General features: G+C 40.4%; 1 protein-coding gene across 1 annotated transcript in view; it reads left to right on the top strand.

Moving 5' to 3' along the window:
• VWF (von Willebrand factor) overlaps positions 1-21,790 on the top strand; it is a 147,120-nt gene that overhangs the window by 94,894 nt on the left and 30,436 nt on the right. Inside the window, exons 34-42 of the mRNA XM_082479000.1 lie at positions 900-1,077; positions 5,824-6,044; positions 7,029-7,221; positions 7,872-8,213; positions 14,999-15,204; positions 19,102-19,204; positions 19,314-19,388; positions 19,938-20,042; positions 20,522-20,727. Of these exons, the coding sequence (XP_082335126.1) occupies positions 900-1,077; positions 5,824-6,044; positions 7,029-7,221; positions 7,872-8,213; positions 14,999-15,204; positions 19,102-19,204; positions 19,314-19,388; positions 19,938-20,042; positions 20,522-20,727 (1,629 nt within the window). The remainder of the gene's footprint in view (positions 1-899; positions 1,078-5,823; positions 6,045-7,028; positions 7,222-7,871; positions 8,214-14,998; positions 15,205-19,101; positions 19,205-19,313; positions 19,389-19,937; positions 20,043-20,521; positions 20,728-21,790) is intronic.

The raw sequence follows: 21,790 nt of genomic DNA on the forward strand, positions 1-21,790 counted from the left end.
TGTAGAGATTGGTGTGGAAAGAGCTGTTTCCCACATTTGGGGATATTCTTGGGAATGCAGACCTCGGGGATGAACATTCTGTTTTGAAATTAATTGAGCCTATTTATTGACTTTAGAGCTTTGCGGGATTGGGGCCAGAGAGCTCAGCTTTTTGCAGATATGAATCTTGAAATATTCCAGATTGTTACCACATCTATTTCTCTATCATTTAATAGTATGTAATCTTGGTGCCTTAAAATTTAGACTGTTCTTTAGAAAATGAGAATATAGTTTACATTTTATTTTTAATTTTACAAAATCACTATGTATGTCTAATAACATTAATCTGGTAAAGGAACAATTTCCCTTCAGGAAGGGAGGAGCTGTTTTAAATTTTGGACTTGTGGATAAAATAACTAGAGTATTCCATGCCTTTCCAGCTTGGAACAAATATTGTTAATTCCTGCTGTGCCATGACCATCTGTGCTTGAAGCTTTTTCTAAAATAATTTTATGGCTTATGAAAACTAAAGGCTTTGACATTTAAAGAAAAGCTAAGGGGAATTCTTTATTGACTGTGCTATCCATGCATGCTGTAGGATGGCTAAGCTAACAATAGATGGAGTACCAGATGCTTCATTCTGCTGTAACAAAACATCTCCTATTCTAGAATATTATCTTTTGCTTGGAATTTCAGAATCTATTTCTTACAGTGTTGCTAATTTAAACTTTCTCATCCTCATGAAGTCCTTAATATACTGCATTCTATTATTTAATTATCCAAGGCTAATTTGGGCAGCACTGCTGTCAGTATCACTTTACGTGCTAGCTGTAGGAGCGTGGCAACAGCCGAGTTTTGCATTTTTCTCCCCTCCACCCGTGTTCTTTTCAATTATTAAATATCCATGCCTCCCTTTCTAGCCTGGTGACAAATGGACATTACCGGACCAGTGCCACACTGTGACATGCTTTCCAGGAGATTACACCGTTCTGGAGAGTCACCAAATTAACTGTGAGAGGATGCCAAAACCGGTATGTCACAGCAATCTTCCTGCTGTTAAGATTGAAGAAACTTGTGGCTGCCGATGGATGTGTCCATGTGAGTATCTATCTTTGCATGCATGGCCTCCCTCCCCATCGCTTGAAATTTTTATCAGAAATGTAATGCTGAATGGAGCTGCTCGGTCATTGTCCACATCAAAGTTGACTGAGGTGGGAGGAATTAACACTGTACACGGGTTAAATAGCTCGGTGCGTGAGAGTCTCACTGATGCCTGGAATGCGTGATGCAAGTTCAGGGCCACTGCGAGCTTATTTTTTACATTAGCATAGCTACATTGATTTATTAGAGAATCTCACACTTGATTTCCCAAGCTGTGTGATCTGGGAAGGAGAGCGTATGAAAGAAAACAGAAATTTGTCTTGGCTTGCAGTAAGCAAGTGATGTATTCTTGGTCCATCTCTAGGCTTGAGGGTTTGGCCTGACCTCAATCAAGTGCATGTATTAAAGAAACAACAACAACAAACGCTCCCTGCCTCCATAAAACCTCACACTGAGTATTTGAGCGGAAATGTTGAACACTGTGTGATAAGTGCCTTGGCTGAGGACAGAAATTAAGTGCACCTACTTGCATTTACAGGGTGGAGGGATTCAGCCCTGAGGCTGGTGATCCGTTTATTAAAAAAAAGAGGTTCTTTAGGAAAATCCCACATATGTGAAAGGAAGGCTTGAGGGAGGAAGATAAGAATGATGATTTCAAGGAAAAAAATAATGAGCTGGAGCCTCTGGGTCACCTCAGTGTCCGGACAGATGCTCTGACGACAGTGAAATGGTGACAGTCCGGGATCAAGGAGGCAGCGATGCCTGGCTGCATGCAGCATGGCACAGTGCATCACTCCATGGCCGTCACAGGGAAGAGCGCTTCATGGCAGAATGAGTCAGTCTTTTGCTACACCTCACCCTGTGTTTGGGGACTAAGCCTCCCCTCTTCTCTGTGCCAAATGCACTGGAGTCGTAGGCTTGATTTCCATAGAAATTATTTTGAATTATATGTCCAAAAGATCAGATAGAGTAACTCTTAAGGGTTGTAGCTATACAAAAGAATGCATTTCTACAGCCCAGTCAAGCATGCTTACAGCTAAAATTTGCAGAAATCTCCAAAATAGGAACCTGCAGGTGTTATTTTCAATAGTGTTTAAATCCTGTTCAGAGACTGAATCTCTTTGACTTTAATGAAGCTTAGAGGATGGTACTCCCCAACATAATTCTGAAAAATTGGATGACATCTAAAGTCATATGATTACTTTTTAAAGTAAATCAGAACCATATATATACCTTCTCCTTATAATCTCAATATAAAATGTCCCCTGCTGAACTGGCTGTTTTAAGAACAATTTCTTCAAGGCACTGCCTTCAAGACACAATACCCAAGCTGGGTAGCTAGATTTTGATCCCTGAACTGTTAGATATCCACAATTTTAACACCCAAGTTTTAGCATTTCCTAAAAGCACATTTGATTAATGAAACCCTTTAAAGCTAACATTTCTGTTTTGATATAAATATTTCAAAACGGTAGAAAGATTTTAGTTAAACAACCATGAATATTTTATAAAGTTTAAAAGATACTCTTAGTGATGTCTACCCATAAAAAGTGAGTCTGTAATAATTTTCTAGATGCTAAATACATTGATAGCAACATGAAAGCATTACTTTTGGCATACATTGGGCAAAGCATGTCTTCATAAAGATTTTTTGAAAGGATGAAATTAAAATTAACATTTGTACCATTATTTGATTATCATGAAAAAACCTATAGTTGACTTGAGATTGGTGCTGTTTAACATTAGCTAACATTTGTTCAGCTCTGTATGAATTTAGTGAGCCATGATATGCAAAATTTAACTTTTTTTTTTCCAAGGTGGTACAGCTTGTGATGAAAAGTGGTAATTTTTCATATGTTATAAGAGAAGGGAAAAATCGCAACCCCATCCAGTTGATCAAAACCCCGTGGGTAAAGTACCCTTGTTTCAGTGACTACTTAGCAAAATCAGGGTGATGCTGTGTCATCTAAAGCAACACCCATAGCAGGTGGGAAGGCCGATTCTGATGCTGTATGTGCTGAAGTCGCAGCCAAAACTCACAGCAATAAGTAAACTTTAGAGCTGGGCATAGCAAAGTAGGTCCTTAGTAGGAGGTCAATGTGTTTCAGCATTTCTTTGTTATTGTGGATGGAGGCTGGTTAGGCAGTCTGCCCTGCAGGAGCATGGCAGTGCACGCTTAGTTTACTCGTGATTCAGCAAAGTAGCATTCAGTTATTTAGAGAAGTAGAGGCCTTTCAAACAATTGCTTGACAGTGCAGATGATATGAAAAATGCTTTTGCAAAGAGGAAGTACTTGGAAAAGTGTTCTTCCTACGTCATATAACTAAGTTCAGAGAGTAGATCAGGAGTTACACCAAGAAGGTGTTTGCTTGCTGAATTACTTAGGAATTTTATAGCAGTATGATTTGCAATGTGTGATTCATGGCTCTTGGGAGTATGTGGACTATTAAATGGATTTAAATGGACTGCATTCATGCATTCTGTGCTACAGAATACCTATGAGAAATTTTAAAAGGTTTCCCATTATTCTTAGAACTTTTTCAATATCCATGGTTAAAAAAAGGTTGAGAAACATCATTTTACTGCTAACTTGTTTCATTGTTGTTTATAAATGAATTTTATAAGAAGGTGCAGTAGACTATCTGAAGATGCTCCAGTGTTCTAAAGGGATGTATCTTTTGACAATTCAGTGACTGACACTACACAGGATAGGCTTTTCTTTTTATCTTCTCTTTTTTTTTTTTCTTTTAAGCACAGAATCACAGAATAGTCAGGGTTGGAAGGGACCTCTGGAGATCGTCTAGTCCAACCCCCCTGCCAGAGCAGGGTCACCTACAGCAGGTTGCACAGGAGGGTATCCAGGCGGGTTTTGAACGTCTCCAAAATCAGAGACTCCACAACCTCTCTGGGCAGCCTGTTCCAGTGCTCTGCCTCCCTCACAGTAAAGAAGTTTCTCCTCATGTTAAGATGGAACTTCCTATGTTCAAGTTCGTGCCCGTTACCTCTTGTCCTGTCACTGGGCACCACTGAAAAAAGACTGCTCCCATTCCCCTGGTACTCTCCCTTTAAGTATTTATAAGCATTAATAAGATCCCCCCTCAATTTTCTTTTCTCTAGACTAAAAAGACCCAAGTCCATCAGCCTTTCCTCATATGGAAGATGTTCTAATCCCCTAATCATCTTTGTAGCCCTTTGCTGGACCCTCTCCAGCGGATCCCTGTCTTTCTTGAACTGGGGAGCCCAGAACTGGACACAGTACTCCAGATGCAGCCTCACCAGGGCAGAGTAGAGGGGAAGGATGACCTCCCTTGACCTGCTGGCCACACTCTTCTTGATGTACCCCAGGATGCCACTGGCCTTCTTGGCCACCAGGGCACATTGCTGGCTCATGGCCATCCTGTTGTCCACCAGGACTCCCAGGTCCCTTTCCACAGAGCTGCTCTCCAGGAGGTCAGCCCCCAACCTGTACTGATGCGTGGGGTTATTCCTCCCCAGGTGCAGTACCATACACTTGCCCTTGTTGAACTTCATTAGGTTTCTCTCTGCCCAATTCTCCAGCCTGTCCAGGTCATGCTGTAAGGCAGCACAGCCTTCTGGCATGTCAGCCACTCCTCCCATTTTTGTGTCATCAGCAAACTTGCTGATGGTACACTCTATCCCTTCATCAATGTCATTGATGAATATACTGAACCGGACTGGACCCAGAACTGACCCCTGAGGAACACCACTCATTACTGACCTCCAACCAGATTCTGCACCACTAACCACAACCCTTTTGAGCTCTATCTGTCAGCCAGGTCTCAATCCACCCCACTGTCCATTCATCTAACCCACACTTCCTAAGATTGCCTACAAGTTGCTGCTTACTGGTTTTCTTGGGAAATTATTTGAGGTCAACGAAGGGGAAAGAGGTTATTCTCAAATCTCAATTAGAAGCCAAGTAGCTGAATTATTAACAATGAGAATTTTCTTCCTATGTGTTTAGCTGACACTTGATTTTATTGTCCTCATTATCTTTAAGCAAAAGATTTGAAAACACATGAGTCAGAAGCATCCTTTTGGTCAGGGTTTTGGTTTATTTTTGGTACTTGTGAGATTATAATCCTCCTTGTTTTCCAGTTAGTGAAGACAAGGAAGTGTTTATAATCTAATGACCAGGACACTGAGCTATCAATTGACCATTGGTTTATCCTGTGCACATTATTTCTCTGCTGTTTTCCCATTTCCCATCTGAGAAAAAAAAAAGTCCCCGGTATTGCCTTGTGATGTGTTTGATAAGAATGGAGTAGTGTTATTTTGTTTCAAATGTAATACTGTACAGAATAAAGTGCAACACCATAAGAAAAATGCAATGCAAAAATTAAAAAATAAGTATGTTACAGTCTCTCTCTATATAGGGAAGGGATACATTTTCCCTGCTTTCATTTTTCTTATAAGATTTATTAATAAGTCACATTCAATGTGAGTAAACTTCATGGTAAGGTATTTTCTGTGAGTTTGTCTAAATCTTTTGCAATACTAATTGCTCCAGACAAAGATACTTCAAAAAAATACCACGCGATGAAGTATTTACCAAAGTTTGTTGTCAATGATTTGCTGCAGCATTTGCAATTCATTACCTTCCTAGCTATCTCAGTTAATTGATGCCACATGCCCAGAACACTTGTGAAGAAAAAGTCTAATTTAAACAAAAGCGAATGCCTATATGGCCTTTTTTTTTTTTTTTTTTTCATTGATGTGCAGGTGTCTGTATAGGAAGCTCATCTCGACATATTGTCACTTTTGATGGGTCGAATTTTAAGCTGACCAGCAATTGCTCCTACACCTTGTTTCAAGACATGCAACATGGTGTTGAAATTCTCCTCCATGAAGGACCATGCAGATCAACACTGAAGATGAACTGTATGGACTCCATTGAAGTGAAACATCGTGGTGTATCTGTTCAGCTCTTCAGTGACATGGCAGTAAGCTAAACGCAATGAAGTGCATTGTCTCCTCATGCTACAGAATTTCAGGTTATGGGGACGAATTTGTTGCCTTTATCCAGTTTCTATTCCCCTTACAGCCTATTCTTAGGCTTCTGAGCCTCATTTTAATTTCATGATACAATCTACAGTCACATAATGAGCCAGATACATTTCTTTTCTTGTTCTCCCCCTTCTGCTGGTATGACAATGTCAAGAACATGGGATTTGGCAACGTCTCCCTGATACTTCTGCCAGAAAGGCAGGAATTATAGACAGGACATACTGCACTCTGATTCTTCTGTGTTGGCAGAAGTCCTTTACACAATGTTATAATTTGGTGCATGGGAAAGCAGTCTCTATTCTTCACAAACCTATTCATGACTGGCTAGTTGAAGAGCTAGAGCGTTGGTTTTTACCTTGTGTGCAGGTGGACGTCAGAATTAGATGGAAGGCCATTTTAGTATTTATTATGTCTGTTGTATGGGCAGAGAAGTATTCAAATTCAATATGACACATTTTCAGTCTCTGGGTTCCTCAGACACACAGGAGTCAGCTAGCCTGCAAAGGTGATCTCATCTGACTCGTGTAGCAAAATAGGACTGACCAAAATACCTGCACCCAGTTCTGCGTGGTGATGGACAGCCTTGATTTTCACTGAGGGTTATTGGTGATCAGGGTCTGTAGGTGGCATTTTAACTTCATGGCATTAGATTGCTAGTCTGTATATATGTGATACTGAAGGGATGCACTCGTGGGAAAATGTTGAAAGAGTTGTTCATATAATACACAGAAGGAAGGTCAATTAGTTCTATACATTTTTAGACTCAATAGAAGGTTTCAGCTTGCAAAATTGATTCTTATGTCCAGATTCAGTTGGATCTTCAAGTGCTTGTGAAGTTAAAATGTGTTTCAACTGTAAGATTGTGTTGGTTTTACCTGCTTGCTTGAACTGATTTGATGATCTTGCCTTTTTGAAAACAGGTGGCTGTTGATGGTGAAAGGGTTCATATCCCCTATTCTAGCAGTCTGTTTGAAGTCACAGTCTATGGAGCAATAATGCACGAAATCAAGTTCTCCCATCTTGGACATAATCTCACATTTACTCCAAGAAACAATGAATTTATTCTTAAACTTAATTCGAAGAGCTTTTCTGCAAGAACACAAGGGCTTTGTGGTAAGTTTGAAAACTAGTAATTTTAACAGCATCCGACTTGGGCTTGAACTGCTATTTATGTTATCATAATTTGTGTGGCCCTGAACCTATAAACTCTCTGGCTGAACTGATTCCATGTTGTTGGCACATTGCTAATCTACGTAGGTTTTTCTAATATGGCCATCAGTGTAACAGCTCATTGACTCCCAGTAATACCTTGGAAAGAACAGGCTAGACATCTCTCATGTTTGACTTATTTCACATTATCTTTTCAAGGAGATTTTTTTTTTTATGAGGGTTTAACTTTAGGTTCTTACACATACATTTATGTGAGAGACATGACCTATGCTTGCAGTGAAGGTGGAAGGTTTGTGAGGGGTACTGCTACCTAGGAGAATTAATTCTATGGTATCCTCAATAGTATAATCTATTGTATAGCTTATACCTCTGGCATAACCTATACCTTCTGTAATAAGGAAACAGGAAATAAGACCCAGGGTTTTTATACTTCTATTGATGATAGCTATAAGGAATATAATTCATTCCTCTTCCCCTTGGCATTCACTGAGAGGCTCCAACCAGCTCTGTCTGTCCTGTGCCTGTTTTCTCTAGGTTTATTTTATTGCTGACTGTATTCAAACTCTTTCTTTTCCTTTTACTCACTCTCCTAGGGGTGTGTGACCAGAATCACATCAATGACTTCACATTACGTGATGGCTCTGTCACTCCTGACAGCAGCGTGTTTATTCAGGACTGGGTGGTGGAAGAGCCAGGAAAGATCTGTGAAATCCGGAGAGAAGACAGATGCTCTGAGCACGCAGCGAGCCACTGCCACCTTCTGCTCTCTGATCGGTTTGCAGAGTGCCACAGGGTAATCCCCCCCAACATGTTCTATGAGGCCTGTGCAGAGAACAGCTGCTATGAGGACGAAGCCTGCGAGATGATAACTTCCTACGCTCACATCTGCAGGGAAAACGGCATCTGCGTCGACTGGAGAACACCTGACTTTTGTCGTAAGGGGTTTACAATGCGATAAAATATAAGAAACTGTCTAACTTGGTGATGGTGGTGACGATCACCATCTCATCAGGGTATTATTAGCTTTTGAATACCGTGTAATGGGGCAGAAGTTCCAAATCAAGTTTCCCATATAAGTGGTATTGCAGATCAGATAACTGGTTTGTCATCCACTAAGTTGCATATTATGGAAAAAGTGTTTCTTAGTAAACTGCTAACTAGTAAAATACAAGGTAGTTTTGCACGTCTGGAGGGATAACCTATGAAATAAAAATACTGTGAAAGCTATGCACAGGCAAACACAGCTATCTGACAGTACCTGATTCTGCAGCCAACAAACCATCATGGGGCCAGGTTTGAACTGAGTCTGCTCTGATTCTGCTAGGCAGTTTTAGCTGCAGATATCATTGCTTTGATACAGACACTGGAGAATCTGTACAAGGTGGCTAGGGAAACTTGTAACTTAGAGTAGTGGAACTGCTCCCCGGGCTGTCACAATAACATAAAATAAGACTTTTCTGAATTCTTTGTAATAGTTTCTGCAAATTCCCCACATTCCAACTAAAGCCTAAACCTTTCGGACTGTGATGGAGGAGCCAGTGTGATTTTAAGTTTCTACTGCAGTGAAAAATGGGGAAATAGCCAGTCTCTGTGGTGCATTTTCTTGCCAGCACATGCCAGTTACACTGGTCAAACTGGCTATAATTTACTTTACAAACCCAGTTCTCCTTCTGGCTGTGTTTCGTGTGTGTTTTGGAGGTGAAAAGTTTGTGCTGTGAGAAAGCAGTATAGCAGGTTGTGAACCTTGCAAATTGCCCAGAGTGCAAAAGAAGCAGGACAAGCATGCTAGTGCTGGGTTCAGATAGTTGTCATTTTGAATACCTGCTCCCATAAATTCTCATAGACATAAGAAGTTCTGCCCTATCTTCCTGTTCCTTTGTTGTTTTTTTTTTGTTTGTTTTCTTTTTTTCTCCCCACAGCCCTATTATGAGGCATACCTAAAGATCTGCCAAAAATGCAACATAAAGTACAAATAAGTAACTCTTGAGGTGGCTTATTCTATACCTTCTGCTGTTATCTGTCTGCAGTGATGGTTACAGACATTCAGCTATTCACTCACAGCGTTTCTGGTTTAGTCGGGTATCTGAGATATGTATGTGTATGTATGTAGGCATTTTCTTTCCCAGCTAGCCCTTCATGTAGTGTCTTGTATCACAGTTGTTTTTCACATCTCCTGCCTTTCCAGTTTAATCAGTTTTCATTGCCTCGCTTTCTTTCCCTCTTGCTGGCCAGATACTTTTCATTTCAGAATTGGAGAATCAGTATCCTAAAGGCATGATACTGCAAGAACTTAGTACGTGTTTTGGTTTTGTTCGAGTTTTAAACTCAGACTGAGGGAATGATGGGATAGGAAGTCAAGAATTTGAATTTGGCCAGAGCCTCCAGTTAGTGTCTTAAATATCTGTACAGAGTAGGTTATTGAAGAACATGTTGCTGTTGCAGACTGAATGTTTTAAGAAACAACACAGTCAGTTTGGAATATAGTCCTAGAAAGCAGAGGGATAACAGGCATATTCCAAATTTAGTGCTTCAGTCAGACTTTGCAAATTGTAAAATCCAAGGCTGAATGTCAGTGAAGTACCTTAATAACTCTCAGCAGTTTTCAAATTCCTGTCTTGTTACTCAGCATGTACAAGGATAGCCGAATAATTGCCCATTTTAACACTAGTTGCATAAAGCAGTCATTAGTGTTCTAACAATAGCATAATCTTCTTCCTTCAAACAGGTGCACACGTGCAACTGGCAAAAATAAAATTGCCAATTACAGCGACATTATACAGGTTACATTTATGACTAAATAGGCAGTGCAGCTTAATCACTCTACCACTACATGTTTAATAACAATGGCACAGTTCTGGAATACCTTGCTTCCCTCCCCCTACTCCAGTGAATCCCTGTTATTTTTTTTAGGGTTTGATTTGGCTTTTTGTCATGCTATATTGGGACATTTCAAGCAGTACAAGTCCTTCCTGACTGGTCTGCCTGGATGGGTAAATATTCTTGCTGGAATATCTGATAAAGACAGCCTGTTCTCCATCCTGTGCTCATTCAGCTCCACTGCCTGAGCTTTTATTGCTCCTTTTTGGGAGGGTGCATGTGTTGAGCACTATCTGGTAGACTTCCAGCTTTGTGTCAATGGATGGAAGGCAACTTTACTCCTAGGTGGGAATGCATAGTGAGGGAGATATTTTTTTTAATTTTTTTTTTTTTTCTAGACCCACACTTAGTAGACTTGTGCTGCAGCAGCCTGTAGCTTCCACTGATAGCCATGTAACCCTGATGCATAGAACACACATCCCTTGAGCAGGCTCACCCTCTCAGTAAATGCCTGCTGAATAGGGTTTCCACTTCAATGACAGTACAGGCTTTATCTTAATGTGAAGATCACAGAGGTTGCTAACAAATCACTGCATTGCTAATATCAACACCTCTTGGGATTCAGCTTTGCGTGGAGAGGAACCTTTATTCACCTGGAAATAGGATTGTTTATTTAGCGATTGGTGAATGGACTGAGATATATTCATTCTGCGGTTACAAAAGAAATGGCAGCTCATGTGGAGGTTGCCAAGCCTGCTTTGAACTGCGTAGCCCAAGTAATAAGTACCAGTTCACAAATTTTGCTCGGAAAGCAAAAATAGAAGATAAATGACAGCATCAGCAGTAGCTGCTAATATGCTAATGCTTCCATGAGTGCTTCTCAGCAGCTCTTTACACTCATTTATGTGCAATATGGACATGCCCTCTAGGTACTCTCCAATACGAGCTTGCAGATAACTTAAATTTAGATAGATAGTTGATGCTTGCATGGTGTATGAAATGAACTGCTAGTTGGTACTGCTCAGTTAAAGGTGTGGTTCTTTGAGAAGGATGCTGGTGGCACTCAGCAGCTGCAGAGATTCCTGGAAAAATATTTTGCTTAGAACTAACATTTTTTTCGTGAGCCATTCTGGTTGGTAGAGGGTTTTGTTTTTTGTTTCATTGGGTTGTTTTCCAGACCCAGGTTAGAAAGTAAATGCATAACAGGCTGTGCCTGCTCAACTGAGGGGCAGTGACATCTGTCAGAGAAGCAAGAACGAGGGTCGGGGGGAGGAGAGAGAAGCAATGGGATACAAGAAACCTTTAAACCAGCCCTGCTAATGAAGGATTTGTGTAGTGGAGCTACACTGAGATTATTCACTACTCTTCATTCGCTGTGTAAGCAAGGCATGCTGGCAAGGACCATAACAGCTGAAGGATTTAAATCATTAATTGGAAATCAGCAGTATGGGGGTGGCTTTACAACTGCCTTCAGCTGACGTGGGACAGTTTTTATCTTCGTCTTCCATCTCCAGCCATGCATTCCCACTCCGTTTGGTGTGCTGGCAGTAGTCCTCACACGTTGCTTCGTGAACTCTGAAAACTAGCTGTAAAAGGGTAAAAAGTACCAGCAGGAAAGAGCAGCTGAGGTGAGGAGGTTAAGGGGGGACTACCCCTTTTGACAGCAATACTGATCTAATTTAGTTTAATGTGGCCTTGAAACCACTCCCAAGAACAATGGAAAAACCCTTCTACATGTATTCCTTTGGATAAAGCAGACCTGCTAAGGGAGGTTTAAGAAAACTGTGCCTGAGCAGTCTGCGGAGGTTGACTGGCAGCTGATGAGGTATTGGCCCTGGTGTACTATTCACTCCAGCTTCATTGGCACTGGGGTTTTAGATGTTCTTTTGGCTGCACATGACAGTACAGTGGGGCAAAAGGTATGCCAGCAGTATGTGACATCAGGAGCTAGCTAGCTGCTAAATTTGTGCTAAATTATACTCCTGATCAGAAAGGTGTGGCGTTGTCACCTGAAAAGATGTGTGCCTTTCTCCATGTATCATAGGCTTGGAAAACACCCCTCCCCTAAATATCCATTTGGTACTTTAAACAAGGATGCTCTGTCTTGTCTCATCTGTTTGAGCCACAAAGTCTGTGTGCAAACTGTCACTAGATCTTTCACTCTGAATTTGTTTAAGGGTTTATTTTATTTTGATGGACTTGCACCTTCTGTACATCCCAATAGAAGTTATTTTCTTCCAATCAGTATCTACTAGGAATAGCTACTGTACTTTAAAGAAAAAATAAGCAGCCGAAGAAAAGTCAATACTTAAATATGCCAGATGACACTTGGAAATCATAGGTTTCAAGGAAACTGTTTAGTTGATTTTTTTGTTGTTTTTGTTGTTGTTGTTGTTGTTGTTTTGTTTGTTTTTTGTTTGTTTGTTTGTGTTTGTTTGTTTGTTTGTTTGTTTTTCCCCAGCCTTTCTTTTATTAGTCTCTTCCTTGTTTGAAAGAAAAGGTCACGTTTTAATGGAGCCAGCGAACAGAATACAATATCAATACATGGTCATAGTAGCATCATAAAGGCTAGTATTTGAGGTAGATTTCTTTTGAAACTAATTTGGCAGAAGAATTACTCTTCTGTTACTTGTTTTTCAGCCTTATTTTCCCTTTTTGCTAGTACCCACAGTCTTTTCCTTTTCATTCAAAAACAATAGGCATTTGAGATGAGCACTGAAATAGCCATCCAGGAGGGTGGCTTGTTGAAATACTACAATAGGCATTTGAGATGAGCACTGAAATAGCCATCCAGGAGGGTGGCTTGTTGAAATACTTGTTTCTGAGGCTGCCTGTGAGGAATCCTTCATGCCTTCTCACATTCCATACCTTTGGCAGAAGTTTCTATACAAAAAACGTTTACCTGTTCTACCATGTAGAGCTTGGCCAAATCTCTAGAGCATAAGGGCAGTAATGTGTCTGATCTGGCTTTCTACAATTTCCTGGTTGTCATTGTGGCAATAGGATGAAAGGATGGTTAGGATGATTTTCCAGACATTGATGGAGCTTATTGCATCTCTTGACATTGCTTATGCGCGTGTCATTCCCATGTCCCCAAGGACAGAGTTTACTTCAAAACAAGGGCATTCACATGAGCTCATTTATATTTCTTTTTCAAAACATTATTACCTCATTTCTTCCTTGAAAAAATATTATCATTTTACACAGGCACACAGGCTTTTTGATAGCATATCTGGAGTCCGGGGCATGGTTCTTCATTGCATGTTTCACATACCTGGCTCCTTAATGCCAAAGAGGAGGAAGGAGGAAGGGCTATGTTACATGAAATAAATTAGAGGCTTTAGCATTGCTACTTATTCTGCTTGAGAGCTGTCCAGGTTCTATGCTGATGGGCATCAACATTAAACTGTAAAATAAATTAATATAATTTTGTGCAGCGAAGGCTTATGAGATTTGCTTTAGGGCTAGTGGTAGGTAAGCAAGATGAGAGCCAGTGTGCTTACTAACACTGGAATAAAAAAGTAAATGACACACTACCTTAATACGTGCTGTGGATGTATTTTCACACATTCATTACAGCTGACCTGAGACCATCACAGGCAATAAGCACTGGTGCTTACTCTAGACACCTTGTTTACAGAACTGTTTCTGGAAACAAGTTTTTCTGGAAAACACAGTATAGCCTGCATAGCTGCTAGTACAGATTTATAAGCAGGTGATTTCTCCTATTGTACTTGGATAGACCTTTTTGTGTTTTGAGAATCCAGCCAAAGCATTTCATGGTGGGGTTGGACTCCTCATCAAGTTCCTGTGGCTTTTCCAGTTTCTCTGCATCTGCTGAACTATGATGCTTATTCACACATACGAACATAGACTCCAACACATCAGAATTAATTGGGTTTAGCATGTCTTGAAACAGAAAAGGGTTAACGTTAAAGACATTTCTGTTTCCTTTGGCTGCTATGAAGGGTGTGTGTACACAGTTCAGCTGATGAATGCTTGTTTGGTAGGGAGCTTGGGTCTTCATTCAGTAATTTCTTTCAGTGTTTTTTGTCAGGGGATTGAAAAAAGGTTTTATAAACCTCACAGCAGTCACAAACTGGGAAATAAGAAACACTTTTCCAAATCGAAGCTGTAGAGAAAAATAAAGTAGACTTAAGGGAATACACAGTATGGAAGCTGTGTCCGTAGGTTTCTTGAATAGCTGTAGCCTTAGTTTTGTGTTTCCTTTTAGAGGCAATACCCTCAGTCATGTGAACTCATCAGTAAAAATCTTGTGTGTTGGTTTAGGAGGGAACGCAACTTTCCTTGATTCATTTATTAATTCCATTAATAAGGCAATTCAGTTAATCAGGTGTAGAAATCCAGCAGGTTCAGTTTTGAAGTACCATAATATTCTGTTTGCTAGCTTTTAGTTTCTTGGGAACACTACTGCCTATGAAGTTGTCAAAAAAATCATTGTTCAATGCTTTAGTCTGTCCTGGGTATCTCCTAACCGTGCACTGTTACCAGTGCTTTTCCAATACACATGAAGGTGGTTCTAAATTCTTATGTCTCTTGCCCAGTGTTGAAAACAAAGTCAGGCAAGATGTTCAGCTCATGCAAGCCATTGTATCATTGTTAGGATAAGTCATACTTTGCTGATGCATGTGGTCTGAAAATGTGGCTTGATGATTTCTGCATGGACTGTAACTTAAGCAAATGCCTTCAATCGCTTTCCATTGTGGATTTTGTTAATTTTAAAAGTGTATTTTCAAAGATGTTAGTGGTTGCAGAGGACAAAATGTGTTCATCAGATGATGGTTTTCAAAAACCTGAACAGAATTCTAAAGAAAGTGTGAGTGGAAATATTTATCTGCATTTCAGATCTCTTTATCTAAGTAGTTTTTTCTGTCTTCCTCAGCAATGAAATGTCCCACATATTTGACATACGATCACTGCCACAAAGCCTGCATAAAGCACTGTGATAATAGTACCAAACTCAGTGTCTGCAAGGATTATCCCACAGAAGGCTGCTTCTGTCCAGACAGGCAGGTGATTTTTAATGACAGCTGTGTTGATGAAGAAGTCTGCACACAATGTGTCAGTGAAGATGGCACGCACCATCAGGTAACGATATACTTAGCAGCTTACCTTTGTAAATGGTTGTGGATTCGTACTTTTGCAAGTAAATCTGTCTTATAAGTCTAACTGTTTTCCCCTTTGGATACTTTATTTTCTAGCTCAGTTCCTCATAACTAGCCGGCTGTCAGCTCCATGTAGCTCCCCTAGTGTGAAATTGGCTGGGACGGATATAAAATTCACAGCTGGGACTGTACAGACCCGGAAATGCATGACAAATTTGTGTGGAGGGAGGTCTAGAGGGAAGAGAGGAGGGGTGGCATAAGTCAACATTTACCAAGATAAACACTTCCATTCTGCAGACTTTTACCAGTAATGACAATTTAATCATAAATCTGGAACCTGTGCTTAAAATGTACTGTATTGTCTTTGCAAAGCTTACTGAAATATTTTCAGCAATTGGTGTGGAGCAGTGAGGCCAAGACAACCTTATGTCAGGTTGTATTAGCCTACCTCTTCTTTTTTTTTTTTTTTTTTTTTTAAATGAGAACTGTTCCTTAGATGAAATGAATCATTTTAGTTTTACTGAAAATCCACTTTCCTCAGCTAAGTCAGACCTCTCTGTGGCAGAATAGGATTGGGAAGAGCTGTGGATGCTGGGTGACAGACTGCGGTGAAAAAGACTGTTGATTTACCTTTTGGTATCACAGAGTGGCTGCACAAGCTCCTCCCTGTGTCCCCTGTTCCAAGTAGCAGGGGTTGTTCCTCTTCACTCCCAGCTACTCAGCTCTGGTAGTTTTCACCGAAGTCAGCCAGTCCCCTTAAGTTTGCAATTTAGTTATGGGACTTTAAGAAGAAGGGGCTTTAATTTCAGTATTTTATGGGCTTTAGATTCTTAACGCAATTTTTGGATGGTCTTATACTCACCAAACCTGCTGTGAAAGACATAATCATTTTTGTAACACAGATCTGTAAATAACAGAAGTCTGTGTGTGGATAGGCTATTCTTTAAGTAAAAAGGTAGATTTAAAGAAGTAAATGAATGTATGTACTCTGAATAACGTCATTTTACACCCACCAATTTAGACTCGCATTTAGTTCAGCAAGAAATGTGTTATAAGTGTTTACATTTAAACTGAAAGGACGCATACACATATTTGTGGCAGAAACATCTCTTTTAAATAATGTTTGTGTTGATTAACATAGTGACAAGAGCATCAAACTTAACAGAGAGAACACCTTTCTTTAGGTGGTAGGGTACCAGTGAGCAACGCACGTGACAACGAGGCAAGTGTTCCAGGCAAGGGTCCTACTGAGGGGCAGGTCTGCCCCGGGTGTCCATGCAACCCCCCCCCTCCTGCTCCCAGGACAGGTCCACGCAGGTCCGAGGGTCCCGCCTTGCCACGGCTTGTGCCTTAGTGCTGCCTGCTGGCACTGTCACGGCACAGTGCGATGGAAAAGTGTTCACTAAACACGATCTTGAGGGCTTCCTGCTGCTGGGCAAGGGGCTGGTGACAGGAGCCCCACAGCATTAACCCCCCTCCTCAGGCGTGCGTACCCTGTGGACGTGGGCAGAGAGAGAGAGAAGGCACAGGGGAGGTGCGCTCTTCCGTTCCACAACTGCATCGTCCAAATGGCATTTTTTCAAAACAAGAGGTTAGAGTTTTCTGAAGGATTGAGCACATGTAGCTTGTATTAGCTTTTATTTTAAGGTTATGGTATCTCCATACATATAGCCACGATGTTCTGTTTTGGATCTTTGTTTTAAATACAATATCATTGGATTTGTGTAGTGCTTATAGAGTTGGTAAAATGGAAGGAAAAAAAAGCCCCAGTAATTTTTGTAATAAAAGGAATAGAAAAAAATCTTATGTTTCTTGAAGGAAAAAAATAGCATGCAATGTATATAATCACAGCCCTAAACACAGATCAATTGTGCACAAGTCTCAGTGACCATGACAACTCTTGTTATTGTATTATGATTCTATATGAAATGGTTATTGCAAATGCAGATTAAAGTCTAGGATCTGTGTGCCTTAAATCTCTGAATCCTCAGGCAATGCAGTGCATTTTCCATTTAAATAATTGTTTCAAGCCCTCATGGAGAAAAACTCAGTGCACGTCTTGGGAATAACGTCTGCAGTGATATCTACTTGTTTCTGCAGAAGTTCCGAAATGTGTGAGTTGTCACATGCCCCTTAATGGGGTTTTAACTCTGAAAACCTCTTGTCTGTACCCCAATGGCAAGGCTTAGATGCAGCTGCTGCATGGATGGGGAGGTGGAGGGCAGGGGAGGATCAGCTCACACAGCCGTTTTGCGTCTCCACCATTGCAGGATTAGCTGTGTGAGCAGTACAACAGGCAGTGCGACTGGTGGTGGGTTATGATTTCCTTAACCCTCTTCTTTCCCTCTGGTGTTCGTTCCTCTGTTCCTTTCTACCTCATATCATGCTTGGGGTCACTGGATTCCCAGTACCAGCACCCATATAGAGCTCTACTAACATCGTGCTATCACTTGCCATCTCTTCTGGTGTTAGAAAGAGAGTCCTGCTTATGCTGAAGAAAACCTGCATGAAGATCAAGGCTGCTGAAAATGTTAGAGCAAGTGTTGTGATTCGCTTTCTCTGTGTCTTGAAGCGTCCACATGCTTTTCACATCACCACCTGCAAATTTAGGCATTTTCTATCAGCTGCCTTCTCAGGCCCTTTTAACCCTGAGGCCATTGAGTGCTCTGGCAGAGGCCTCTGAGTTATTTTTCCAAGCCCTGAGACAATGTTCTTCACTAGCATCGATGCAAGCTTTCTTTGACTAAAATAGTTTCCTATGGATTAACCGACCCTATAAGATTCGGTTCTTAAGCTTTGTTAAACCTCTGGTTGGCTTGTTCTAGCATGCCTGGTGTCTTATCCTTGCCATGCTGTTAACCTTTGAAAGTAAACTGTCCTTTCAGACTCCTGTCATGGATCAAAATACACAGATATCTTGGGGTACAGGTGGCAGTATGCTTAGATATTTCCTTCCTTTCTTCTTATTACTAAAGGTCTTGGGCAGACTGTTATTTTTAAACTGCACTCCAGAGTTTTCTGGATGACACATTTTCCCTTTGTGGCATCCTAAGCTACTCTACATGTTCTCACCCAGAACCTGGATCAATTGTGCAAGTTAACGTTATTGTCCTATAGTGCATCTTTTCACTCTTACCTCCCTATTCCCATAGGTGTTAAATGTGGATAGTTCTTTATAGGTAATTCCATCTTTAACCTCAATAATTTCCCTCTCTGTCATGAGAAGGAGCAGTGGTTGAAGAATGATACACTTCACCGGCAGTTTCTGAATGTACTTATTACCTCCAGCTAATCACCATAGAGATGTTTTCAGATTTGGGGTTGCTATAGTACTTTTCCAGTCTTCAGTCCAATGGGAAATCAAGTCACGACACCCCACATATTCTTAATAAAACATATGCACTGTTTATTTCTCTGTGTTTAAATACGACTAATTTGGGAAAGGAGACACTTCTATGTATTTCCCAAAATATTGTTATTTCCCTTATTACCACTGAACAGCCAATCGTGGTATGTAGTTGCATGAATCCACTGTTACAAATGCAATCACAGGCTATTGTAACATCTGAGCATTTTTCATGCTTAAAACAATAGTAATTCCTCATCCCATTCATGCATTCTTTACATCTTTTGCTAAATTGGTACACGACAGTCATTTTAGAATTATGTGTCTCCTTAGGTTCTTTCTGTTAACAGAGCAACCAACCAATCCTGCGTAGTCTCCTGGTTTTCCAAATGAATGTTACTCACCCTCACCCACTTCCATAAGTAACATACCAGTGACCAGAATATTTGATTTCTTTTCAACAATCTGTTTTGGTTTTGTTTTTTGGTGTTTTTTTTTTTCTTCTTCTTTTTTTTTTTTTATTCTTTCATGCAGCACATGGAAACGTGGATTCCTGCCAACGAGCCTTGCAAGATCTGCATGTGTCTGGATAACAAGAAAGTAAACTGCACAGTCCGACCTTGCCCTACTGCCAAACGTAAATTAGTTTAGCTCTAAGTATGACTGGACTTCAATTTATGTTTTTGTTACCGAGTTTTGTAGCTCTTATCCAAACTTGTTTTATGGGTGTTTTCTTCTTACTACAGCTGTTCAGTGCGGTCCCTGTGAAGTCCCTCGTCTGCGCAGGGACCCTGGCCAGTGCTGCCCTGAGTATGAGTGTGGTAGGTTCTCATAAACTGTTGGAATCTTCTGGGTCCATATTTTTATCAGATGCTTCAAAGGTATACAACCCCTTCTTTTATTTAATGCAATGCTCCATTTTTGAAACCACTGAATAAGTGTACAATCATGTGTGTGGAAAAATATATACAGCCCCTGAGGATGTGAGTCTCCATTCACTTCTAACTTGACTTTGTCCCTTTTTCTGTAAGAGATGAGGAAGGGAATGGAGTAATTTGTTGTTGTATAAATGACATTAGAATGTTGGGTTGTTTTTTTCTTTTTTTCAAGTATCTATTTTTTCATGGTCTATATTTGCACATTAAATATAACATTAGAACCTTAATCCTCATAACCCAAGCTTGAACTGTTCCCTAAGCTATTTTGAAAACAAAGTCTGACCTGCTGAACTCTAACTTACTTCATATTTTAGGATAGCAATTGAACATAGGAAAAAAAAAAATAATGGGGTTGTGCATGGATGTGTGTCTTTTCTTGAGGACTAACTAGTCAGGCGTAGTCTTAAACACTCTCTCAATTTTTCTTCCTAGTCTGTGATCTGGTTTCCTGTGATTTGCCTCCTGCCCCTGTCTGTGAGTTTGGCCTGCAGCTTGCTTTGACCAACCCTGGAGAATGCAGACCAAATTACACATGTGGTAAGATATTATTTTTTTTTTTTAGCACGGAGTGCCACTGGAACATTGCATTTGAGCAACACCGACAACATCCTTTATACATTATTTTTTCCCTTTGAAAGGTTTAATTTTGAAGCCAATGGACATGTAATGATTTCACAGGCTTGGAAGAAGGGTATTGTTGGCCCTTTCTGACTACAATTTTGAATTAAGGAAAAGAGAAACACTTTACTCTTGGACACGTGTGCTCTGACCTTTATTCTTATTTTATGAATCATTTTCATTATATACAAGACAAGACTTTTTCAGCAGGGTAGATACTTTCCTGAACCTGCAGCACAATCTTTGACCTGGGTCTTTTATATCTGCATTACTCCTTTAAGTAGATTTATAACAGTTTGCAGCAGCGATTAGTGCCGCGCTGCCAGAGAACTGCCTTGTTCACTTGCAGCGCTATGAAATGCCGTGTGCTTGACATGGTACCTGCCTTTTTCTACCAGCGTGTAACAGGGAAGCATGCAGCTTGGTTCAAAGACCTTCCTGCCCACCGCATCGAGAGCTGACTGTTAAGAAGACTGAGTGCTGCGATAAGTATGAGTGTACCTGCAGCTGTACGAACTCAACAGTGAGCTGCCCTCTGGGATATCTATCCAGATCTCTCGCCAATGACTGTGGCTGCATATCTACCACCTGCATTCCAGGCAGGGTAAGGGGAATGAATCGTTGTTTCCACAGAGAAGATCATCTTTTATACCCGATGCGATAGCACCAAAGTAAGCGGGTAGCTAGGTATTTACAAACCCCCAGTGAGACTAGCGGGTACTGGTGCCAGGGCATTTGTAATTCACGTGTGTCTGAGAGAAATGCAGTGTTGCATCACACTGCTTGTTGTTTTATTACAGTCATTTATTCTGACGCAGCCAATCCATTTTTTGTGACTTTGAGATAATCGGATTCTGTATATGTATACATGTATAAAAACCAAAACCCTTTGAAACTTCAAGGTCATTCATGCATTTGGAATTTTGGAGGTAAATTTTAAATTTTTAATTTGTTCTGGAGTTACATGCTTTTGGATCAGTACAGTTACTATATATTCTTACAGTCCTATACTAGCTTTATTGAAACATTTGGGACACTTAAACTCCTTGTGCCCATTGGTTACCTTTGTGTCTGCCTGAGGAGGCATTGTATCTTATATGCACTATATTGTCACTTTTAAAGTTTTTCCAAATTAATACCTGATCCTGTTAAAGCTTCACCAGGATATATTTTCCCTTATTTTGCCAACCTTTTATTAAGTTGTTATATTATGTTAACCTTTAAGATAAGGTTGCTTAGAGGAGATATCGCAGGGCAATGTAACCTTTTCATCGAAGCAACCTTACTTAAGAGCTTAACATAGGGTTACACTGTCTTGCAGCTCAGGAGGTCTAGCCTTTCTTTTCCGTTGCTAAGTAGTTCATGACCTTGCATAAGTCATTTTGTGTCTCTATGACTTACTTGCTATGTCTGTAAAAATAAATGATGTTCATCTCTTTAATAACATGCTGTAAAATTTACTAATAGAAAGCACAGTGTAAAAGATGGCACTACTTTTGTGGTAGTTTTGATGGCCTAAGGATACCAGAGAATGAACGCTCGTAGCTCAACGTAGGATCTTTTCAGATCAGCTGAGGTAGCTGTAAAATTTAACTTCTCTGTTACAAGTTTTGCATGCACAGCTCCTTCTACAGGGCTTACTGTTTATTATCTGTAAATATTGGGTC

The sequence above is a fragment of the Vanellus vanellus genome (genome assembly GCF_965231255.1).
Source record: "Vanellus vanellus genome assembly, chromosome: 1".
Taxonomy (NCBI): domain Eukaryota; kingdom Metazoa; phylum Chordata; class Aves; order Charadriiformes; family Charadriidae; genus Vanellus; species Vanellus vanellus.